The sequence below is a fragment of the Cydia splendana genome, chromosome 26 (genome assembly GCF_910591565.1).
Source record: "Cydia splendana chromosome 26, ilCydSple1.2, whole genome shotgun sequence".
In the NCBI taxonomy this organism is placed as follows: Eukaryota; Metazoa; Arthropoda; class Insecta; order Lepidoptera; family Tortricidae; genus Cydia; species Cydia splendana.
Genome location: NC_085985.1, coordinates 9,851,047 through 9,877,336, shown reverse-complemented (window position 1 = coordinate 9,877,336; position 26,290 = coordinate 9,851,047). Strand labels below are relative to the sequence as shown.

At 38.8% G+C, this 26,290-nt stretch overlaps 2 protein-coding genes across 3 annotated transcripts in view; one reads left to right on the top strand and one right to left on the bottom strand.

Moving 5' to 3' along the window:
- LOC134803294 (U4/U6 small nuclear ribonucleoprotein Prp4) overlaps window positions 1-20,714 on the bottom strand; it is a 39,555-nt gene extending 18,841 nt beyond the window's left edge. The window contains exons 1-8 of the mRNA XM_063776068.1: window positions 20,398-20,714; window positions 19,686-19,795; window positions 18,774-18,868; window positions 18,206-18,364; window positions 17,348-17,453; window positions 5,153-5,223; window positions 4,552-4,681; window positions 3,874-4,001 (exon numbers count right to left, since the gene is read on the bottom strand). Coding sequence (XP_063632138.1) covers window positions 3,874-4,001; window positions 4,552-4,681; window positions 5,153-5,223; window positions 17,348-17,453; window positions 18,206-18,364; window positions 18,774-18,868; window positions 19,686-19,795; window positions 20,398-20,563 — 965 coding nt within the window. The 5' untranslated portion in view covers window positions 20,564-20,714. The remainder of the gene's footprint in view (window positions 1-3,873; window positions 4,002-4,551; window positions 4,682-5,152; window positions 5,224-17,347; window positions 17,454-18,205; window positions 18,365-18,773; window positions 18,869-19,685; window positions 19,796-20,397) is intronic.
- A 982-nt stretch (window positions 20,715-21,696) lies between these two features.
- The window catches only part of LOC134803258 (U4/U6 small nuclear ribonucleoprotein Prp3), a 64,669-nt gene continuing 60,075 nt past the window's right edge, over window positions 21,697-26,290 (top strand). Inside the window, exons 1-5 of one of the 2 annotated variants that reach the window (XM_063775993.1) lie at window positions 21,697-21,846; window positions 21,913-22,042; window positions 23,742-24,063; window positions 24,832-25,012; window positions 25,514-25,600. In XM_063775993.1, the coding sequence (XP_063632063.1) occupies window positions 21,915-22,042; window positions 23,742-24,063; window positions 24,832-25,012; window positions 25,514-25,600 (718 nt within the window). In that variant the 5' untranslated portion in view covers window positions 21,697-21,846; window positions 21,913-21,914. Of the gene's footprint in view, window positions 22,043-23,741; window positions 24,064-24,831; window positions 25,013-25,513; window positions 25,601-26,290 lie in introns of both variants that reach the window. The other variant, XM_063775992.1, reaches the window with a different exon arrangement.

Genomic DNA, 26,290 nt, shown 5'->3' with positions numbered 1-26,290 from the left:
ATATGCAAATATGTTATACACACAATGTTTTTCAACATGCTTACGAAGAAAAGCAAAATAATTCTTAAATACGGTGACATTTCAGACATTCGTCCGTCATATTGTCATTTTATAACAAGTTGGGCAGCAAAGGCACACACCCATCTAACCAATCCGGAATTCAGTCACGATTGATAAATTGTGTAAACATATTTTAAAAGGCTATAAAATTAATCAAATTGAATAATTTTTAAACATAGATATACAGGATTCAAATATTTTAGACTGGTCATATTTTTCATAATATCGATTTCGACTGGCAAATCGTATTACTTTTTGGCAACCGGGTTTTTTAACCTAATTAGACCCCGCTGAATCGGAATTTGCCGGTTGTTGATCGAATTCTTGACCGGAAGTGAGATATTTGATATTAAAGGACCCTTTTTTTTTGTTTTTCGTAAATAACTCTTAAACGGTGGCGCATAGCAAAACATATTCTATTACATAAGTAATCTGCATAAAATTGCCTACAAGAAAGATTTAGTACAATTTTTTGCTAGGATCAATATTCAAAGAGATATTAACGCGGGAAATTCAATTATAATCACTTCTAAGGTCCCTTTTTTTAGTTTTTCGTAAATAACTCGTAAACGGTGACCAATATCAAAAAATGTTGTAAAACGTTAATAATCTACACAAAATTTTGTACAAAAAAGATTCAGTACACTTTTCGCAGGGATCAATATTTAAAAAGATAATAAAGAAGGAAAGTTAATTATAATAAATTCTAAGGTTCCTTGTTTGTATTTTTTCGTTAATAATTTGAAAAGTATGACTCATTGCAAAAAAAATCTTATACATAAATAACAACTTACCCGCTGATTTGTCTTTTTAGGGTTCCGCACCCAAAGGGTAAAACGGGACCCTATTACTAAGACTTCGCTGTCCGTCCGTCCGTCCGTCCGTCCGTCCGTCCGTCTGTCACCAGGCTGTATCTCACGAACCGTGATAGCTAGACAGTTGAAATTTTCACAAATGATGTATTTCTGTTGCCGCTATAACAACAAATACTAAAAACAGAATAAAATAAAGATTTAAGTGGGGCTCCCATACAGCAAACGTGATTTTTGACCAAAGTTAAGCAACGTCGGGCGTGGTCAGTACTTGGATGGGTGACCGTTTTCTTTTTGCATTTTTTCCGTTTTTTTTTTGCATTATGGTACGGAACCTTTCGTGTGCGAGTCCGACTCGCACTTGCCCGGTTTTTTTTAATATTGATCCTAGCGAAAAGTGTCCTACATGTTTCTTGTAGGAAATTTTATGTTTATTATTTATGTATAAGATTTTTTTGCTATGAGTCATACTTTTCAAATTATTAACGAAAAAATAAAAACAAGGAACCTTAGAATTTAATATAATTAACTTTCTCTCTTTATTATCTTTTTAAATATTGATCCCTGCTAAAAGTGTACTGAATCTTTTTTGTACAAAATTTTGTGTAGATTATTAACGTTTAATAAGATTTTTTTATATTGGCCACCATTTACGAGTTATTTACGAAAAACTAAAAAAGGGACCTTCACCCCCCCTCCCCCTACACCCTCAGCACACCCGCTAAGCTCGAGGACATTAAGTATGGTTATCTGGACACCACAAGGTATAACTGTGCCAATTTTCAAAATTATGCGAATTATTTCCGCAGATTTTTTTTATTTTCTTGAGCTATTAACTAACTCGAATGTCGAAGTAGAAGTGTTTTTTGTCATTACAATCTTTAAATGCTTGACTTTTACTCGTCAATTCAAAATTAGAAAAATAGTAAGTATTACAGTTAGAGTTATAAATTGTTATAATTCTTTCTTGTGAAGATAGCTAATTTTATGTACTTATTGGAGCTATGCATAACTCAATAGTCCCACAAATTATCTTAGCTTTGCTAGTATTCTTCCTTATTTTCACTACCTACTTGCCCGAAATTGACTGCTAGAGTTAGACCAAGTCTACAACGATTTTGATAGCATAGGCAGTGCAAGTATTATTCATAATTTCATAGAAGATTGACGTTTAAAATAACACTTGCACTGCGTGTGCAATCAAAATCGTTGCAGATTTTTCTTGGTCTAGCTCTATTACATTTTTAATGTCTATTAGTAAGTACTATTTTTTGTCTCATAATAATTTGGTATCATTTGATTAGATTCTCAGTTTGTCGCGGTATACACTTATATTGTATATAATTAATAATTATTTACACTCACCGTCTTACCTACCATTTTTAATTTCATTAAGTACTCATCAAAATTCGAATTTGCTAATAAATCTTATTCAATATTAATTGCCGGAAAAAATCCCGGAACTGACAATTCAGAATACCGATGTCGTCAGAATAAGGACGTAGACGTGCTGCGCGGGCATGGTGCGGTGCGCCGCGCGGGGCGCCCGCCTGCCCGCTCTACCACGCGTCTGCTTCACCCCCTTGAAAACGTAAAACTCGAGTATAAGAGCGCCTTAATAAATCCATACTAATATTATAACAGGAAGTCTGTCTGTCTGTCTGTTACCTTTTCACGCTTAAACCGATTTAGATGAAATTTGGTATAGAGTTTTTTTGAGTCCCGAGGAAGGACATAGAATAGTTTTCATCCCAGAAACCATCCCTTAAAGGGGTGGAATTTTGTATGGGAACTTAACAACAACTGCACAACAAACTTTGTCAATAGGAACTGTCCCGCCCGCGCGGTGTAGCACCGGCGCTTGTGCACGATTTAGTTGAAATTTAGTATAGAGATAGTTTGAGTCCCGGGGAAGGACAAAGGGTTGTTTTCATTCAAGAAATAACCCTTTAAGGGGGTGAAAAGGGGTTTGAAATTTGTATGGGGAATCAACAAAACGCAGATTGAATAAAATAATAGCTAGGTAGCTATTATTTTATTCAATCTGCGTTTTGTTGATTCCCCATACAAATTTTTTAGGTAGGTACCTAAATTAATATTCCACGCTGACGAAGTCGCGGGCAAAAGCTAGTGTCATAATAATCTACCTCGCGTTGTCCCGGCATTTTGCCACGGCTCATGAGAGCCTGGGGTCCGCTTGGCAATGTGACCAGCAAAGTGGATGGGAAAAGGCCTGGACGTGGACGCAGTCCAATACGTTGGTCCGACCAGATCCGCACCGCTCTCGACTCCACAGTCCACATGGCTCTCCACACCGCCAGGGACAGAAACAGATGGAGAAAGATCGTGAGAAAGTGATTCAAAAGGGAGGTCACGACCCTCAATATTGAGGAATACGACGCAAGGATTTAGAATTTATATACGAAATCCCTTAAAGGGATAAGTTCGCCTTTGTACTGCCTATCCTGTGCCGTAAATTTGTTTTGTACAATAAAGAGTTATATAATATAATTCTAATAGCAATCATTCAATTCGCGCATTGCTTACTTCAATTATTAGGCAATGCATTAACTCTTTCAATTCCACCTCCCTTTGCACTCTATTCAGGGATGATTTCCGACATAAAAACTATCCTGTCCTTCCCCGGGACTCCAACTATCTCTATACCAAAGTTCAACTAAATCGGTTCAGCGGCTTAAGCATGAAGAGGTAACAGACAGACACACTTTCGCCTTTATAATATATAATAATATATATTAATATATTATATAGTATGGACAGGCGTGGCTCACTCCGCGATTTCGTGGCTTTGCAACAGGTAGCTAAAAGTACATCCGTTCCACACCAATTTTGGTGGCTAGCCATAAGCCGCGGCGTGGCGCTGTCGCCACCTAGCGGCCATATCTGTCCTGATCGTAACAGACGCGTTTTGTTAGAGAGTGAGTCTTCTGTACCTAGTACTATTATTTATTCTGTGGTATGGATTTAAAAACAGTGTTACCTTTTAAAGTTCCATAAGTGGACTGTCCCGTCGTAAGCGCAGGACGCCATAGTGCACACTTCTGACTTCTCCTCGCTCGAGCCGCCTGTCTCCATAGGCTCACTCTCAGGGTCCGACTTTATTTTCAACTGAAAAACAATAAATACATTAATCTTTTACCACACCAGCTCGGAAAGGCTTACTTTGCACTTCAAAAACTGGTAGCGAAGTTGCATTTTATTCACATGTGAGGCAAAGTAATCAAATGCAAATTTTGATGTGTTTGCTGGTAGATTGACTTTTAAATGATGATTTTGGATAATAAATATTTAATAACATTAATTTGGATTTGATTTTGTTTGATATTTTACATTTAATATTTGTTTCGGGTTGGTGTGGTGAAACATTTTGTTTCACTCGAGGGCAAAGTTGTTGTTTAACCCTCGTGCTATGAAACCCCCACAACGCTCAAGATTCCATTTTTCGAACCACTTGCTACGCTCGTGGTTCAATGTTGGAATCGTACGCTTGCTCGGGTATTAATATTAGCACGAGCGGTTAAACAACAACTTCGCCCCCTTGTAAAACAAATAACTATTTTAGGCAGATTTTGATAAAATTCGCTGCAGGGTGGAAGGTGGCGCCGCTCACTTTGCAGGTGTGCAGCACCGAGTGCAGCGAGGATCAGTGTGCGAGTACCTTGTCCTTGAAATGTTGGGGCATGGCGGCTGCAGGGTGGAAGGTGGCGCCGCTCACGTTGCAGGTGTGACCCTTCAGGACCTGGAGCTCCTGGCACTCGGGCACCGACCACACCTTGACGAGGCCTGACCTGAAAAAAATACTAAGTTTAGTGGAAAGTGCAGTCGGTTAAGCCAGCAAAGTTTTTAAATCGAAGCGTGTTTTAGATCATAAATATCTGGGAGACCGAGCTTTGCTCGGAAAACATATAAAAACTCAATAATGCGCGTTTTCCCAGAGATAAGACCTAGCTAGATAGATTTTTCGCCCCCGAAAACCCCCATATAGCAAATTTCACACGCAGTGCAAAAGTTATTTTAAGAGCCCATCAACGTGCACACTAGCGCCACTGCTAAATCGTGATTATTTAAATTTAATGACAGGTATTTAAAAAAGGGGGCCGCTACGTACTGTTTTGTATTTAAGTACCTTTTGAATACATCAAACTAGTTTTTATGTTGCTTCTTAAACTTCACACTCCTGACGTATAAACAACATTTGCACTGAGTGTGCTACCAAAATCGTTGCAGACTTATCTTGGTCTAATACTACCTGTACTCACCAACTAGACGTTATTAACATCTGGCTGTCGGAGCTGAAGCGGCAAAAACTTATGGGCCTCGTGTCACCGACCTGAAACAAATACGTATACAATTTTATTGTTGAAGTCTGGTTGAAGCATAGAGAAAAAAAACCGGCCAAGGGCGAGTCGGACTCGCGTTTCTAGGGTTCCGTACATAAGTCCGACTAATTTACATATGTGTACCAAATTTCAACTTAATTGGTCCAGTAGTTTCCGAGAAAATAGGCTGTGACAGACGGACAGACAGACAGACGCACGAGTGATCCTATAAGGGTTCCGTTTTTACCTTTTGAGGTACGGAACCCTTAAAATATATAGATTGCTCACTCCATACATCAGTTTTGGTACCAAAAAGATTATTATTTTCATAGTCGACATCTAGCATCGAGTAGCGGAATTATCAGTACTTTAAGTAGTAGTAGTACTGTCAAGTGACAATAGATGTAGCACCGAGCGGAAAGTCTTATGTTGTTGAGCATTAGACTTTCCGGTCGGTGCTCCATCTATTGTCAAGTAGCAGTACTGATAATTCCGCTACTCGATGCTAGATGTCGACTATGAAAATATTATTATTTTTGGTACCAAAACTGATGTATGGAGTGAGCACTCTTGTCTTACTATATTTCTCTATGGTTGCAGTAAATATGTTTTACATCTAAACCTTCCTCAAGAATCACTCTATTGATAGGTGAAAACCCCATGAAAATCCGTTCAGTAGTTTTTGAGTTTATCGCGAACATACAAACACACAAACGCGGCGGGGACCTTGTTTATATAGGTATAGTCATGGTATAGTTAAAGTCATCAATTATACACAGCGGTGCGCTAAAATGAGCACACAGCTTCCAAAAATACATTAATTAAAAACCATAAAGTCATTATTGTTCAAAAACTGCAAGTGTCAATTTGTGTTATATACTTGTTTTATGAGGTCAAAGATATATGTAACTCCGTATAAGACAAATAAAGTCTAAGAAAAAAACGTGCCTCGGAAATCAAGAAAAAGTTATTCTCGAATAGATGGCGTCATATACCTTTGGCCTATTCTCGGCTAGATGGCGTCGACGACACCGACGCCAATAATAGGCCAAAATAGCCGAGAATAGGCCAAAGGTATATGACGCCATCTATTCGAGAATGACTTTTTCTTGATTTCCGAGGCACGTTTTTTTCTTAGACTTTATTTATCTTATACGGAGTTACATATATATCTTTGACCTCATAAAACAAGTATATAAAACAAATTGACACTTGCAGTTTTTGAACAATAATGACTAATGGTTAACAGTAATGACTATGGTTTATTTAACAATTTTAACACATATCAGTGAAAGAACATGGGTCAGTATGGAACAATAAAAATTAAAAATCATTTATCCGTATACAAATTTTAATTAATTTATACATTTTCAATTTTATTTTAAGTTTTAATCGTGTGTCGATAGATGGCACTAAATGTACCGTGACTACAAAATTTACTATGGCAATAGCCCTCTATACTATCTATTCTCTTTGATAAGGTATAGTTAAAGGCTGCTATTTAACTGATCACCAGATTTAGTAAAATTTTATACCAAAAAAATCTATTTTACCACCCTAAAATAATAAATGATCACCAAAATTATAACACCATTTTAATGTGAAATGATTACCAATTTTATTACATTTTACTATCCTTTTAAAGGAAATGACACCAAACTAATAATTATTAACCCAAAAATAGTAAATTATTACCAAATTTCAAACCCCCTTTTAATGTGAAATGATAACCAAATTTTTACATCTTGCTATCCTATTAAAGAAAATGACACCAAAATAATCATTGTAAACCCAAAAATAGTAAATGACCACCAAAATTAGAACTCCATTTTAATGTAAAAAAATAACCAAATTTTTAAATCTTGCTATCCTATTAAAGCAAATGACTCCAAAATAATCATTGTAGGTAAACCCAAAAATAGTAAATGACCACCAAAATTGTAACCACATTTTAAGTAAAAATGTGCAAATATTTAATATATCGTTATCCTATTAAACTAATTAATCCACTTCGTCACCTTTTTCTAGTAACATTTTATTTCTGTAACAGTCGCAGTTCTAACCATATAAAAGCATATGCCTTAAACTCACTCTTGCTCCCTTCTTTTTCTTCTTAAACCACTTTTTACTTTGCCAACCGCACTATTCGGGTAGTACCTAATAATTACGAAATTTTTAATACTGTAACGTTACTAAATGTCCAAAAATACACACACACACACACACACACGCATACACTCCAGTGGCGGCGCGTCTAGATTGTTCGTAGGCAAGCCGTAGCTAAGTTGCCCTTCCTTTTCTTCATAAGTTTAAAGAAAATGGCCCAAGAGCCTGAATATCAGGCAAGCCGATGGGAATCGAGTTCTATGGACGCTCCGCCACTGATACACTCACACAATAATGTACACGTCACACACAAATTGCACAGTAGTTTTTTCTTATATTACTCGTACCAACTATTTTTAAATAAGCGTTGCATATTTGTATGTAAGGTACTGGCAGAATACCAGCGATGTGGCTTGCCGCATCACAATGCTGAGCCAGCGCCTTTTCTGTGCCACGACACATGGCTTCATAATTTTTTAATGTAATAGTTAATAGTTTTTAGTAATTAAGTTGCTTTGCATGTTCTTATCTTGTACTTTTTTAATGCCGTGTATGTTGTGGGTATGAATAAAGAAATTATCTATCTATCTATCTATCTAACCTAACCTAACCCACTTTTCTAGTAGCATTTCGTTTCTGTAAGGGTCGCAGTTCAAACCTAACCTAACCCACTTTTCTAGTAGCATTTCTTTTCTGTAAGGGTCGCAGTTCAAACCTAACCTAACCCACTTTTCGAGTAGCATTTCTTTTCTGTAAGTGTCGCAGTTCAAACCTAACCTAACCCACTTTTCTAGTAGCATTTCTTTTCTGTAAGGGTCGCAGTTCAAACCTAACCTAACCCACTTTTCGAGTAGCATTTCTTTTCTGTAAGGGTCGCAGTTCAAACCTAACCTAACCCACTTTTCGAGTAGCATTTCTTTTCTGTAAGTGTCGCAGTTCAAACCTAACCTAACCCACTTTTCTAGTAGCATTTCTTTTCTGTAAGGGTCGCAGTTCAAACCTAACCTAACCCACTTTTCTAGTAGCATTTCGTTTCTGGAAGAATGATTATTTTACAGTAATTTGCTTTAATAGGATAGCAAACCTAACCCACTTTTCTAGTAGCATTTCGGTCCTGTGGGGATCGCAGTTCTAACCTAACCCACTTTTATATAGTAGCATTTCGTTTCTGTAAAGGTCGCAGTTCAAACCTAACCTACTTTTCTAGTACCATTTCATTTCTGTAAGGGTCGCACTGGTCGCAGTGCTAACCTAACCTAACCCACTTAACTGATAGCAGTTTAACCTACTTTTCTAGTAGCATAACGAAATGCTATGCCGTGCGGGGTACGGGGGGTTGAGCGGGAGGGGCTAGTCATTTTGGCATCAGTTTACTTTATTTGGTAATATGTATACATTTTTTGGTAATCATAGTGGTTTATTTTGGTGAAAATATCGCATTAATTTGGTCTTCAAGATTTGGTGATCATTAATGATTTTTAGTGATCATTCAATATATTTGGTATTTGAATACAATTTGAAGTGCAGTCGTAATTAAAACGGTGGTACTTTTTTTAATTTTAGGCCTTATTTTTTTGGTGTTCAGTAATTTGTTTTGGTAAGCATGATTTTTTTATTTAGGGTACCAAAGTATTTTTTGGTGGTCATTATATTTGTAGCCATAGTTAAAGTCATCAATTACACACAGCGGTGCGCTAAAATAAACACACAGCTTCCAAAAATACGTTCATTGTAATTAAAAGTATAAACACGTCAATGTTGTTCATAAACTACAAGTGTCAATTTGGTATACTACGGCATTATACCGTTAGTTAGTTTGCGGTAAGTACACCGACATCTAGCGGCGAATCTTGAAACTAAAACATGAAATGTAAATATATCGTAAGAACGCCTTTATCGCTCCGTCTGTGACTGGCTTCATACAGAGACCTCCGCCACAGAGAATTTGAAATAGAGAGTTACTGTCAGGGTAAATTATGTAGCTACTGTACATTTTAATCTTCTGTGGAAAGATGGCAGTAAATTTACAGTGGGTACATAATTTACTTTGACAATCCGCCTCTATACACTGTATTCTCTTTGCCTTCGCTAAAGCTTCGATCAATAGGGGGTATTACTGCAATATTTTGCCGCCAGAGTGCAGCACTAAGCTAGCTAGTAAACCATAGAGTAACTTACATACTGTGCCCTAAACTGTTTTTTGACAAGTTTTCACAGACAATAAAATATGACATTGATGCATCAAGGCGGTTTGTTAAGGCGACAGTAGCGGTGGGTAAAATTTCAGATTCTGTCAATTTACCCCATTTCACACACAAGCGCACTTCACGCACACTACCTCACTTTACTGGGACAGGTCAGTGACCCATCATGTTTTTTTTAAGATGGGACTTTTAGTTTAGTATTGACCAGCCTCCTTTGAGGGTAAAAGCGTTCCATTGAAAGATGAAAGAGAAACAATGCATTTAATCTTGCTTTCCTTGTCTGTTCATGTCACACGTGACGTACTTACCTATTTAATTAATTTGATTGTTGACTGTTTTACTACCTAATATTGCTTTGTCGAGATACGCGTTTTGTACAGTTAAAGCGAATAAAACAAGATGTCATTAAGTCAGATGTAAAATGTTATTTACTACTCTATACGGTTTTTCATAAGGTGCAAAATCCATTCAATAGGAATTTAAATAAATAAAATTTCAGCAGGGTGGCAATTCCATTTTGGCGGATAAAGCGAAACAGAATAGTTCTATCGAACCTGCTTACAAATTTTCACGAGAATCAGTTGAGAAATGTGATCTGCAAAGGAGAACATACAAAAGCATTTTTGCCCAAGCTGAAACGGAGACCTTTGCTAACGCTCGGCCAATGATGGTTTAGGTACACCTATAAAAAATGGTTGTCCCTGCTGTAATTTTAATATCTTTATATTTCAACCGGTATAGTTTTACCTTCAAAAATAATCGGTATCGCTAAACAATAGCGGTACCTTACTACTTATACGTTCACGAAATCGGTATCTGCATAACTTGATTGTTAGTAAACTAACCTAAAAATAATCTCAAAATCACCGAAACATTTATGTACAGTCACCTGCAATAATATGTTACGTCATTAGCGCCAACTTTGCCTCCAGGGAAACTTTGCCCAAAACGACAATTTTAAACAAATTCGTTAATGTAGAAAAAATTATAATAGTTATGGCCACCCTGCTATTTTTAGTAGAAAATAGTTTATATTTCTGACAAAACTATATCCCAAACTTGTGCATAACTTGACTTGGGAATTTAGAGTTTGAGCGAGTTGTCTAATATAGGGTATATTTCGGCGGGCAAAAAATTGATAAATAATGAATGCAAGTAGAAAAAATTGAGAACCCTTTGACAAATATTTCCGGGTTTGAGTTATAACACATGAAGCATAGATTATGTCTATTGAGATTTAAACTAAAAAGGCCTAAATACACAAAAGTTTTAGCGGTGGGCAAAGTAATCCGTAATTTGGCATCTATACCAACATTGCCCACCACCAAAAACGGATTAGGGTTGTCACTTTCATCTAATTTACCCAACTTCGCAAGTAAAAGAAGGTTATGTTTGTACACTAAAATAAGTTTATAAATATATACTGTATTTAATTTGTCTTATTATCCTTTATTTAGATGTTTTATCCCGTTAACGAATGAAAAACACAACAAAAATCATATTTTTGGCCATTAAACTATTGTAACAGATTTTCTCAAAAGTGACAACCCTAGCCTTTGTAAAATGCTTAGGCGAGCCTTATTTGGAAATGGGCAAAAACGGGTAGGCAACATTGCCCAGCAAATTTATTTTTAAGTTTTTACACTTATCGCTAAGTTATTAACAGGGAATGGTAGGATTGCCCAAAACCTTTAAGTGATCCTTAGACATCATCATCATACGAGCTGTATTTGAATACCAAATTGACGTGGGCAATGTTGGCGAAAACCCCGGATATCTTTGCCCGCCCTCTAAAACGCAAAAAAATGAGTAAAAACACGATAAAAAATATTTTTTTTTTTTCAAATAAACTGATGCGTTTGATCACAATGGACGTGCTGAGCAAAAAAAGACATATGATGTGATGTTTTTTGACAAAATTCGTTTTAAAAAATAAGCGGGCAAAGTTGGTGATAATGACGGTACCTACTCTTCGAAGGCCGCAAAAATATGTGACATGGTCTTATGGTTCTACAAATAAGATCGTGTCAGATATTTTTGCGGCCTTCGTTGTGTAACATAAATTGCAGGCGACTGTACATTTGGAATAATTATTTTATTTAGTTTCAACGAAAGTTTCAAGTTTAGTACGAAAATACTTCAGATATGCAATATGCACAAAATGTAGACCTAATCGAAATAAAACATTGCTTTTTATAGGTAATTTATAAAACATTCGATACATAGGTATACATAACAATAACTAGAGCGCTAATGGCCTGTAAGCTTCATCTCGGTCTCCAAAGCCGCAAAAACTCGCTAGTACTTAGTGCTGGTCTAGCCGTTATTTTTTCTTGAAGATTTTCAGAGAACAGCACGTACACGCATTATATAGGTGAACCAGGATCTATTGAGGGTGCGCCATGTTACGGAAATTTGTTGGTACTAATTTCTAGCAATGGCAACAACTTTAATAATAGACAACATCTACCCTTTATGATAGTTGTCAATATTGACAATGTAAACATTGCTTTGTCTAGTTTCGTGTGAATTATTATTAGACTGCAATAATCATGCCGAAAGTTTTAGATTTTACAGAGAAAAAGTTGTAAATAGTGTATATAGTTATTTATTGGAAAAAAAACGTGCGGGAGAGAAATTTCTTCCATTAGAAAACATAACGAAATTACCACCTGAATTGACGGGTAAGTTTCAAACTTATGGACAAATGTCACTATAGTCAGGTCGTCACGATTTGGTTGATGTCTTGTAATAATTTGATTTGTGTATTAGGTGTATCGCATGCATCGGTATCACGGATTGCTAGCGAAGGGCGTAAGGGCGGAATTAAACGACCAAACCTAAAAAAAAGACAACAAAAAAAAGAAAATAGATTTGGATGATTTTGATTTATGTGTCATACGTCGTAAAATTCACGAATTTTATAGCGTAAAAACCGAAGAAATATCCAAACATCAAACTTCGCACTTATTAAAGTTGTCGGAATAAAACAAAAATCATCTGCCAATTTCCATTGTCCCCACTATACAAATTGTTGCTATATAAAATTCAAAACGAGCGCCCTCTTGACAATACTCCCAAAGTTCTGGTTTACCTATACATATAGACGGAACGAACCGCATAATCATTATCATTTATTCGTCGCAATCCATGGTATTACAGATCTAGGTACAAGACTTTCAGGTATTACTTATACGAATTACATAACTCTTCCTGTTAATAGGCATTATTTTAAGATAAAAGTTCTATAATATAATACAAGATTACAATTGTCATCAAAATTCATTGACGTACAGAAGTCAAATACGTTTTTAAACTGACGCAAAATGATACCAGCATAATAAAAATTGATCCCAATCAGTAAAGATGAGTCTTTAAACTTTTTTCATTTTAAGCGAGTTTTGAAGGAACATAATACTTAAATTCGACTGTAATCGTATTGTTTTAAGATAGTTTACTGCGGTTTTCAACCATTATAACAGCAAATCAAATTTAAATGAGACGCGAGCAGATATTTATGTACCCTATTTTTTGAAATACAATTTATCTACTGGTATACTTTCTCGTGTGCGTATATGATTTAATGTCAATATAATTGTCAAAAGCAAGAAAATCAAGCTGTCATTTTCATTTGAAGAAGTACACGTGTGCTCCGGTGTAGCCCCAACGGGCATCTGACTTGAAGAAGAATTTTGAGTGATGTCGTCAATGTATGGAAATTGTTCGAAAGTTTACATTTGAGATTGAATTTCTGTGTTGTCTTTGTGAGTAAAAATATAAATCGATAATAAATTGGTAGCTGAATTATCTAGCTTTCAGAATCATACAATAATTCAATTACTGTCAAAGACAAAATTGTTTTGCTTCTGTCTCAAACGGAACTCCATATTTTGATTTTTTGATACTTTTAGTGTCGATTTGTAGAGAATAACAGCAAATTAAAAATACAATGGCATGAAGAGTCGGTACACGGTTTCTTCGTGAACAAATTTACGTGTAATTTAATGCAATTATTAAACATTTATTGAACAAATTATGGTTACAAAGTGAGGTCTAAATCGAAAACGTCATATACCGGCCCCTTAACCAGGGCCTACCGGTAAACGCGAAAATAGAAATTTAGTTATCTGCCTCTTTATCGCTCGAATATGCAAGAGTGATAGAGAGGTTAGATAACAAAATTTCTACTCTAGTTTGCTGTGGACCCTTAGATTGTGACTGATTACTGATCGTGGCGCCCCCTACGCAGTTTCGCGTAATATTCCCTATTAAATTACCCAAAGCCTTAGAGCATTTAATAACTGGAGTCGCCTTTAAGAGCTTACCCCTCTGCCGAAAACCTAGCACAATAGGTATTTATAATAAATTATTATACACCATGCATGAAATATAGCACCAGATAATTATTAGAAGAACACAGATAGGAGTTATTTTTAAACACAAGTTCTATTTAATAAATCGGATAGAAATATAAAATGTAGGTGAGTTGACCGTGACGTCACGATGTAATGTTTCATATAAATTCCGTATTAGCAAATCGTTTTGACAGTTCTAAAAAAAAGTAACTGATTTGACTAGTAGGAAAATACCTTTTGTGCAAACTTTTGTATGGACTCATTTTTATCTGACATGGCTATTTGTACGTTACGTACAAAATCATGTACAAATAGCCATACATATGACGTGACCCTCCCCCGCAAAAATCGACAGACTGATTTCTACAGAAAATGACAGCCATGACGTCTCCAATTACCAGTGGGGAGACACTCCTGACTTCGGCCAAACTCGGCTCCGTTCGGCTCAGCATTGCTCCGAGCAATTATTAGGGTCAACTTGACGTCCCATTGCGTGCACGACCACAGATATGATAATCACTTGAATTTTGACAACCCTAAATAGCCTAAAGGGATAGTGCCATATATTAGAAAGGGATATCATGATTCGACCCTGAACCGCTGTCAAACTTCGGGTTTGTAGGAAGCGTCCTTTCTGTACGGTAGTACCAAAGAGAATAAATAGTATAGAGGGGTCCTGTCATAGTAAATTTTGTAGTCACAGTAAATTTACTGCCATCTATCGACACACGACTAAAACTCCAAATGAAAACGTATAAAACTATCAAAAAAATGTATATATATATATATGGATAAATGATTTTATTATTTTTATATCATTTTGACCCATGTTCATTCACTGATATCTATGTGTTAAAATTGTTAAATATGAAACGGTGTCGTCACGCCATCTAGCCGAGCATAGGCCAAAGGTGTGTGCGCCATCTATTCGAGAATGACTTTTTCTTGATTTCCGAGGCACGTTTTTTCCTTAGACTTTATTCATCTTATACGAAGTTACATATGTCTTTGGTAGTATTATTATTTATTCTGTGCAGTTACTAAATACACAAAGGGGCTATTCATAAATTACGTCATTTCAAATTAGGGGGGGGGGGTCTGGACATCGGATGACGGTAGCATGAAGTAGGAGGAAATGGGGTCATTTGAAGCATGATTTTTGGATGATTATAGGGGGGGGGGGTCAAAAATCGATGACGTAATTTATGGACAGCCCCAAAGCCCAAAACAGTGCGCGAAATCGGCACACGGTTTCCAAAAATATACTGATTTAAGATAGACAGAGTCATTGTTATGGTTATGTAGTACGTCAGTTTGTTAAACTACGGGATTAAAACGTTCGTTAGTTCGCGGTGAAACATGAAATGTAAAGGGTCTGCCACCTTGTGGCCTGAATCGGAAACATATGTGCACATGTACATTGCCAAAGCAAGTGCTACCATCTACCGTTCTCGTCGGTACGTTTTCTTGTGCATAGTAGGTTCTGCCATCTTGTGGGCTACATTGGAAGCATAAACGACACATTTACGCCTCGCGCCAAAAATCTGACCGCTCCTGTGCTGCCCCCTATAGTTCATGCACGGGGCCTATAGAACTTGCTAACTATGTAAACAAAAGTCACTAGTAAATTCATCATTCTTTTGACAATTTCAATATGGCGGTTTGTTTACATAGTTAGCAAGTTCCATAGAATGCCACTTTACCATAGGGTAGTGTTCAATCTGTCCAATATAATGGTCCAATGTCATTGCGTCTCACTCTCTCATTAAACAAAATGTGAGACAAAATACACATTGGAGAGGTGGAATACCACCCGTAGACCTGGTGTTATTTAACTATAGGTCTACTAATAGGGAATATTACGCAAAACTCTGCGTAGAGGGCGTCACTAGGTCAATCACATGGCCTACCGTGAAACACGACAATCGAAAGTTCGGTTTCTGCCTCTCTATCACTCTTGCCTATTCGATCGATAGAGAGGCAGATAAAGAAATTTTGATTTTCGCCTTAGAGGATATAACCAACGGAGACGCCATGTCTAAAATTTTCGGTACAAAATAGTCTGCCGTTTTTTGCGGGGGAGGGGCACATCAAATGTATAGGTACGTCATGTCAGATAAACGTCAGTCCATACATATGGTTGACCATTGGCCGCCTATTTTCGACAGAGGGGAACGCCTGTTAATGGCGGCTTCATTGTATTTTCGTGGTAGACCACCTGTAAACAAACCGCCTTGGTGCATCAATGTCATAGTAAAAACTTGTCAAAAAACTGTTTAAGGCCTAGTATGTATAAGTTACTCTATGGTATACTAAAAAAAATTGTGCTGCACTCTGGCGGCAGAACATTGCAGTAATACTCCCTATTGAAACAGTCAAATTGTACAGTCACCTGCAATAATGTTACTCTTCAAAGTCCGCAAAAATATGTGACACGCTCTTATGACTCTACAAATAAGATCGTGTCAGATATTTTTGCGGCCTTCATTGTGTAACATATTATTGCAGGTGACTGTACATTAAATTATGGCTGAAACGCAGTGCAATAACATATGAACTGCATACAAAAATATGATTACATTAAAACGGATAGATCGGAATCTGGCAAATTAGTAACATGGCAGTATCTTGAACATTCAGATGGGCGGACATCGTTCGCTAGTTTGTTGTTAGCACAGCGCCATCTAGAGTAGTGGTGTGCAAACTTTCTTCATGACGGGCCAAAACTTGAAGGAATTTCAGAGGGCCAGATTTACAGCAAAAATGTATTTTTATTATTTTGCTGGCCATATTAATTTTTTTTAAATGACCGGCAGCGGGCCAGATAAAATCCTTTCGCGGGCCGGACCTGGCCCGCGGCCCGTACTTTGCCCACCACTGATCTAGAGAGATCGATCTGGAGAGAAGTCGATTCACAAATGCGATTCGCGCTGGCACGAATGGAATGAAAATATCTGTGTGCATCACATTAACCAATAAAATGGTGGTCATAAGGGACCGTGTGCGTTGTAGGGTTTGCCATCTTGTGGCCTGAATCGGAAACATATGTGCACATCTACATTGCCAAAACAAGTGCTACCATCTACCATTCTCGTCAGTACGTTTCCTTGTGCATAGTAGGTTCCGCCATCTTGTGGGCTACATCGGAAGCATAAACGACACATTTACGTCTCGCGCCAAAATCTGACGGCTCCTATGCTGCCCCCTATAGTTCATGCACGGGGCCTATAGCACAGAATAAGTAATAGTACTATCATACAGAACGGCCACGCCCCGCCCCGCCCCGACTCGCGTTACCTCGCCCCGCGACATGAATCTGGCGGACTTCTGGCGTCCGCTCAGGAAAGCGGCTTACCCACACATACACAATGACGCGTCTACAGACGTGCCGCGCACACATGTAAACGCAAATGATTTTTGATGTATGGCGTGTCCGCCCTGTACCTATAGCATTTATAAGCGAATGGTACCTGACTGCAGTAGATGGCGACGGCGGCGGCGCGGCGCTGCGCGTCCTGCTTGCTGGCGGCGCGCACGCTGCCCGCCAGCTGCAGCTCCGCCCGGGCCTTGTTTAATCTGGACAGACATCACACTATCACACATAACTATTTGGAGTACTGATGTAATGCATAATTCTTTCCCATCGTATTTTCTTGGAAACGTTCGTTTTTGTCATGCTACTTCAGTCAACGAGGATTCCTAGTCTATGAGTCTGAGTGAGTGAAATAGCAAGACACGTTCATACGTTTCCGTGAATTATTTAAATTTAACGGCAGGTATTTAAAAAAGGGGGCCGTTACGTATTTTGTATTTAAGTACCCCTTGAATACATCAAACTAGTTTTTATGTGGCTGGATTCGTCGATCTCTGAACTCAAAACATAAACGGCCGTTTTAACTTTGGACGCATAGATTGACGCATAGGTTTCAATAACTGGCCGCCTTATACTAAAATGAATTCTATTTATAAGTGAATAGAATACATTTTTAGTTTAGGGCGGCCAATTACTAAAAGAGCCCAGTTACTGGGGAATTACCCTACCGTACAGAAAGGACATTTTCTACAAAACCGAAGTTTTTAATTCAGGGATGAATCGTGCTGTCCCTTTCTAATGTATGGCACTATCGTTTTCGGCTATTTAGGGTTGTCAAAATTCAAATCATTATCTTATCTGTGGTCGACGGAAAGGGACGTCAAGTTTTGCCATCCCTAATAATTGCTCGGAGCAATGCTGAGCCGAACGGAGCTGAGAATGCCCGAAAGGAGGTCTCCCCACTGATACTACTAGCGCCATCTAGCGATAAATTTGAGAACTAAAAATAGATTACCTTGCTTTTGCCCTCGGCAGCGAGTATTTAGCGATCCAGAGCCTAGCTTCGCGTAACTCTTTAGGCCCCTCGTGGTACCAGGTCCCTTCGCGTCCTCTATCTCGCTCTATCCTAGCTTCCTCCTCTTCTAGCTTCTTGTGGATCGCGTCTTCGCCCAAGCTGAAATAGTCAGCTTGTACATGTTACAATGGGGATGATGACACATGTTGAACTTTATAACAAAATCTAGTAAAATATATAGCAAATGAGCAATTTATCACTATAATGTGGATATTAAAATAATAATATGGAAATAATACAAAAATACAGGACGTGAAAGTTTCAAAATTTAACTCTTTTTTTTAACTTCCAAAAAGTAAATAAGTAAGGAAACCATTCGATTCCTTACATTTTATCAAAAAAAAGATTGTATAGCGACTATATACACAAACGCAATATTTCACCGACAAAAACGCAATTTTCTTGTTTTGACCATACTTCAAGATGGACTCTCAGCGACCTTGACGTCACGTTCACTTATCGTTTTGTTAGGGGCGTTTCACAGAATGAAAAGAAGAAGGAAACTTACTAGCTAAGCAGATCTCGGAGCCGCACGCGCCGCTCGGCGGGCCCCTCGCCGAACAGACACACCGGCTCTCCTAACTGCCGGAGACTCCTGCGCACCTGAAATTTTTAATTGAATTTAACTTATAAATAATACCTGCGGGCTCAGCACGGTTCCATTTTTATCGACTATCACTATGCGCGTCCCTTTCGCACTTACATACTTGTTAGAACGTGACAGGCATGGTGACAAGGAATAAAAACGCGACCGTGCTAAGCCGCCTGGACAGCTTCCTGAACAACTGGCCGGAGGAAGCACCAAATCGGGAGTCGTGGAAATTAAGGGGAGAGGCCTTTGCCCAGCAGTGGGACACTCAAATAGGCTAGTAAAAAAAACTTATAATAAACTAGCGACCCGACCCGGCTTCGCACGGGCACAGAATAAATAATAGTACTAGGTACAAAAGACTCACTCTCTAACAAAACGCGTCTGTTACGATCAGCACAGATATGGCCGCTAGGTGGCGACAGCGCCACGCGCGGCTTATGGCTTTCCCCAAAATTGGGGCGGAACGGATGCACTTTTAGCTACCTGTAGCAAAGCGACGAAATCGCGGAGTGAGCCATGCCTGGCACGGGTTTTGTAACCTTGACAAGTCATACACCTAAACCTTCCTCAAGAATCATTCTATAATATTACCCAAAACTCTGCGTAGAGAGCGTCACTAGATACTCACAGGGCCTACCGCGAAACACGAAAATCGGCTAACAACGTCCGCCGTGGCTGTATATGCCAATGCGGGACCGGCATTAGCAACCGCATTTGTGGCAGCTGAAGTAGGGACTGTTAGGAAGCCATGTCGGCAACAGCTTCAGGTGGCTTGTGTCTCTTTGCGCGTTCCTGCACAATGGGACAATGTATACTACGTGTACTAACCTCATCATCATCTGTTGACACATTCAGCTGCCGCGCCTTCCGTCTGCGCTCAAATTCCTCCAGCAAAGCCTTTTTGTCTTTGGAGATCTCATCTTCCAGATCCATGTATTCTGGAAATTGTAGATAAATATCAGTGGATTGTCTATGCTGCTGTATCCTGTGAGGTTGATTTAAAATGTATCAAATTTATTCATACTCATATTTAGCTTGAGTTTGATGTATAATTGAGTTTGAGGGAGTGGAGTAGTTCAAAGTTATGTTAGCATTGATGCAGATGAGCACAGGTATATGAGGTCTACAGCATCACGCTGTAGGCAGCCCAGCTTACACTAACCGCCTAAAACCAGTATGTATTAAAATTGATTTTAATACATACTGAATGAATTGAAAAGAGCGTGCGACTTTCAATCCGGAGGTCGCGGGTTCAAACCCCGGCTCGTACCAATGAGTTTTTCGGAACTTACGTACGAAATTTTATTTGATATTTGTTACCAGTCGCTTTTCGGTGAAGGAAACCGGACTAATCCTAATAAGGCCTAGTTTTACCTCTGGGTTGGAAGGTCAGATGGCAGTCGCTTTCGTAAAAACTAGTGCCTATGTCAATTCTTGGGATTAGTTGTCAAGCGGACCCCAGGCTCCCATGAGCCGTGGCAATATGCCGGGGTAACGCGAGGAAGATGATGATGATTTAACTTACAACACCGGTACTCACCATTCGAAACCTGGATGTCTCCTAAGTCTTTTCCTCCAGTATCCTCCACGCCTTCTTTGGCCGCGGCAGCCAGGGCTGCGAGCCGCGCCTTTTCCTGCTCTTCCAGTGATCCATAGTGGACCTGCTTGGTCCGCTTCACTAATATTACATCTTCGTCGTCAGACATTTCGAGGTTATGTTTGTGCACTGAAAACGCTTTAGATAATTTCACAGAATTAGATTGAGAAATACGTTGTGTTCTAAGTTGTTTTTACGACAGTGTCAACAGTTAAATTACAATTATTTCACGTTCACAACAATAGCAAAACCCAAACTGGCAATTGTTATGTCCACAGATAAGATAAGTTAGTTTATCAGTGATGTACACTTTGGATGTACATTAATGCCGGCTACACACGTAACTATAAATCGTAGCGATTAATCTGTGCCACATCTGTGCAGTCCGATTTGCGCATTTTTATCTACCGTGTGTATGAAAAATCGTTGTCGATTATCGTAACGATTTGTCATACATACGGTAGACAAAACTGCGCAAATCGGACTGCACAGTAATCGCTACGATTTATAGTTAACGTGTGTTATATAACCGGGGTAAGTGTACATTCGATTATTTTCTGAAATCGATTAGTCGAAGTCTAAACTTGGTCTAAAATAAGTTATAAGACCTATTAAAGCTGGTATTATTATACTACTCTTTCGCTGGCATGGCCTCGGCTCGCCGATTTCGCTAATTATCAGGTCGCACATGATGTGTCTGTACATTACGCCTAGGAATTAAGGCATATCCAGACGAGTCAATTTTTCACCAATCTGATTAAATTGTCCGATTGAATCAGGCATGCAGACGCAAACACCAATTTGGCTCGCCGAATTCAACCGCTGATTCTGACCGATATTAAGTAGCTAACACACTATCGCACCGCACCAAGGTCATTGTGGGACGCACCCATAAGTAAGACGGAGACAGCGATATCTCTTTCTCCCTCTTACTTATGGGTGCGTCCCACAATGACCTTGGTGCGGTGCGATAGTGTGTTAGCTACTTTACCGATAAAATGGGGTGCGGACGCAAGAATACCAGTTCGTTTTCGGGTATTTCTCAATTTAGAGGGCTCTAATATGACCATAAATCTAAATTTGGTGATTAGACTGGAAATAGATCCCAATTTCATTTCTGATCAAATCGGTCGATTTGATCACCCAATCTGGACTTCACTTTACTGTTCCTACTTGCTTATGGTTTTCAGTCCAAACAGTCCAAAAGCGACGGTAAAAAAAAACAAATCTTGTTTACGATCACGTCAAAGTCGTCAAACGTATATTTTTGCAATTGCGTTGCTCATATTTTCGCCCGAAAATCCAATAAATCCATTCCACCAAACAAGTAAAACAGCGTCCGTCACGCTTATTTCGGCATTACTTACAAATGGCACCGATCTTGAACCAAAGGTACTGACATAACCTCAAAATTCTTATCGTCTTGAGTTCGGTGTATTGGTGATTTTGTGTTGTCAGAGATGGCGACGCAGCTGTCCCGGCGCGAGGTGGAGGAGCTCCGGTCGTCGCTCGACCGCGCCATTTACAGGACCATCGGGAAGTCGGATAGCTCGCTTCTTTCGACCGTTTCCTATTGCCTCACTAGCGGGTGAGTGGCGTCTTCCTATTAACTTGTAAATATTATGACTTTTCTTCTTCTTCATGTTAGGGGCTATATAAGGCTCTAAAGCCTATGTATCACTGCGACCATCCCTGATCTATTGTGATCGCCACCTACTACAACTCTCGATCCAAACCTGCAACTACAAACAGCTGCAGGATTTTTTTGATCTCGAGAGACTTTAACTCCTCCGGGCACAATATGTGTCCGCCCAGGATTAAGTCACGAGTACGCATTAGGCAAGGGCACTCTGTGAGGATGTGCAAGGGCGCCTCGTCTGCCTCAAATATTATGACTGCCGCATCTTCAGAGGTGGAAAAGGAGGCAAAATGCCCCAGCAGTTTGGCCTGGAAGGGACCCAAATTTGTGTGAGAGTCCATTAGCACAGGCCCGCCCTTACTCCCATTAGTCCCATTCAAAGAATTTGTGACAGGCTTGAGTGTATAATTGATATTTGTTTTATTACTATACCAATAGTTATATACTCAATCTTTCTGTTTAGCTTATGGTTGACTGGTAGAAATTGCCTTTTAGTATTAAGAGGGGGCTTAGCTTACACAAAATTGTAGTTTTTATATTGAATTTATACATTTAAACAAATGTCATGAAAAAATTCACATGGAAACTGGACTTAACCACAGAATAAATAATAGTACTACAGTACAGAAAGGACACTTCCTACAAAACTGAAGTTGGACAGCCATTCAAGGACGAATCATGCTATCCCTTAATAATGTATGGCACTATCCCTTTCCGATATTTATGGTAGTCAAAATTCAAGTCTTTATCTTATCTGTAGTTGTGCGCACACAAAAGGACGTCAAGTGGTATAAAACCTAAAAATTGCTCGGAGCAATGAGCAGAGTTTGCCAGAAAGGAGGAGTGTCTTCCCACTTACTTAACTAGACTATATTTACTAGGGGAGACTCCTACCCTACCAAAACCTTAAAATAAAAAAATCTTCCTTAGCTTCCTTTTAGCAATCCATATTTTGTTACTAATTTTAGCATTTAGCCTTCTAAGCATTTATACTCTAAATCATAATTAGATTCCAAAAAATGTTGCCACTGCAATAATTTGTTTGTAAAATAGTAAATTCCTTTTTATAAATAAACACGCTAAGATAATTTATTTATTTCTAATTTTACTCCTACAATTTAAAAAAGTACTTTTACTTACTTATTTTTACATAAATACAAGACGCGCTAGTAAAAAGTGGCAACATTGTCTTACTTTTTTTGGAATCTAATTATGATTTAGAGGTAGTAGTTAAAGTACTAAAAAACTATGAATCATGTCTGTGATATAAATAATAATAAATAAATAATAGTTGGCCTAGTTCCTGCACTTAGCGCCACTTGCACAATCCGACTAACCTGGGGTTAACCTGTTAAACCTGGAGTTGCCATGGTTACCAGTACCAGCTAAATTGTATAATCTATTATTATTATTATAGCTTTATATGTTAGATTGGTTTCACTTTTGATGGCACTGATCCCTGCTGGGTGAAAGCATCCTCTTTACCCTTTCATTTCTCTCTGTTTTTTGCTGTTTCCATCCAGTTCTTTCCAGCTAGTTGTATGATGTTGTCTGCCCATCGTTTTTGAGGTTTTCCTCAACCTCTTTTTCCCCTTGGACCTGTATAATCTATAGAGCCCCTTAATAATATATTTTCATAACATTCCAGGTATGAACGCCGAAAAATCATAGACAAAATATCATCGCACATAGATTCAAAAAAAGCGAGTAAGCTCGCCGACAAAATTATAGCATTGGCATCCGAACTGGTATCCTCTTCAAAATCCTCAAAACGCAAGCATGAAGAGAGAGATGACAGGAAAGAAAAGGACAGCAAGCGGTCCCGGCATGAGGATAAGAAGGAAAGAGAGGAGGATAGAGAGCGGGAGAAGGATAAGAATGGGAATGGTGTGGAGGTCTTACCGTTACCGGTGCAGGGGTCGGAGACTATTGGCTCGAAGATTACTGGGTTAAGTGCTGATCGGATTAAGGTGAGAATAATCTTATATTTTGTGTATTAGATTTCAATTTTACCATTTCTAATTATAAATATTGGGGACAATCTAAATTAGCGCGCCACCACAGCCGACGGTTCTAGTTTTTGCGCATATCCTAGATCTCCTGATAACGCAGGAGATCCAGGATCTCAGGATATCAGGAGATCTGTAGTCTATCTCAGGATCTCCATTATTTAAAATGAATTCAGGAGCTCTGAAGTCTAAAAAGCAAAGCAAAGCAAGAGGCGTGCTAGCGACTGGCAGAGACGTGTTTACACGGGTCCGAAAAATAGGCGCGAGAAACGCAGGCGGGGGTTACTGGCGCCAAGAAATAGGCGCGTGTTCTATTCCGTGCCAGCGCTGGCATGCCGCGAAAAAATGGCACCGAAAGTGTTTATACGGTGCCTCTTTTAGGCGCGGTAATTTAGGCGGCTGAAATAGTCTTCGTCTAAACTACGTGGAAAGAATGAGTTAAAGAAGGCTAACAAAGATAGTGTATACCTAAAGGAGAAGTGGAAGTGGGAGTTGGAAGGGGTAGACCTCGGCGGACTTTCTCTGATCAGATCGGGGAAATCCTGAAGAAAGGCCAGGTCAAGAGCACCCTAAACCGGCGAGCGTGTATGAGGAATGTTATGAAAGTGAAGGAAGCGAAAGAGGTATGTCAGGATCGTAGCAAGTGGAAATCCGTGGTCTCTGCCTACCCCTCCGGGAAATAGGCGTGATTATATGTATGTATGTATGTAAACTGACCTTAAATTTCAGGTGATGATGGCGAACGCCCAGAAAGAGATAGAAGAACGTAAACGCGCTCTCACCGCCATGAAAGGAGAGAAGACACCTGTGGCTGCCGCGGCGGCCACGGCGCAGCAGATAAAGGCGACTTTACCCTCCAAGACCATGCCGCCGCCGGCCGTCATCAAGCCGGTGCTGTATTCTAAGCCAGGTGAGGCCCAGACCCCGTTATCAGTGTTTGTACACGTGCCTTGCCACATTGCCTCGGGCGAGGCACGTCTACACAAACCGAGCTGTTCCGCGCGGCACTTTCCTCGCGAGGCGGCTCGTTGTGTGTGATAAAGCGTAAAATACGGATACGGACACAAACTAGCAGCGGTGCCCCGTAGCTTAGCAAAGACGACAAAAACTATACACGTCATGGGCCCCTCTGTGTATAATAATCTACCAACAGTAATAACAGACGCACCTAGTTTGTTAATTTTTTTAAATAAACTTTAAAGCGTCGCTTGTTGAGCGGTTGTTCTATAATATAGAAGAATTTCTGACTGCGAAATATTGATAAAAATATAAACCTAGGCAAGTATTGTAATGAATATGTTGTAATTTTAATTTACTTTTATGTTATTTGTACTAGTTATGTAAGCTGACATGTAATTAACCTATTACCAACAAAGAATGAGTATGAGTAAAGCATTATGTTTTGTTGCAGACGCCTCGGCCGCGCAGAGCGCCGAGGAACTTGAGAAGCAGAGGAAAATAGCGGAGCTGCAGGCGCGCATACAGAGGAAACTCGCCGGTAATTACATCCATACTTCATTTAATATATAGGTATACCTATACAGTGTAATCGTTAAGTGTAGCTAGGCGATAATTCCGTAAATATAACAGAACACATATTAACTCACATTTATAGACTTTTCGTCGGGTAGTTCCACAAATCTCTGTTTTGACATTTTGCTGGGACATCAGTCAGCCGCGACCACGACCAGTGAAACCTGGTTCGAAACGTCGGTAAATCAAGGTAATCGAATAAAATTCGCGTTAGACCCGTCTATAAATGTGAGTTAATATAACAGAAATCAGAAAACTTCAAATTGATATCGAAAGTGCGTTACCCAATGAGTAAAATTACATTAATATATTTTTTTTAATGAAAGCAGAAATATCCCAAACATTAACTTCAAACCCTCCCATACATTTAGTAAAACGACTCACCCCTCAAAGAACGTCGGTGTCGTAAGAGATAAAACTGCTTGAGATTCATTATTTGCGATAATAAACTGTAATAAAATAATAAAACTATCGTTTATGAAATAATAAATCTATCATTTATTTTTTAATTACACCGCAAATTTTAAGAAAAGTTCATTTAGAAACATTTAAGAGGGACCGTCAATGTATCGCACAAGAAGGGCGTCACTTCGAGCTACCACTGTAAACAAAAAATGTACTTCCTTAAAAAATAAATGTAATATAATAGTTTTTT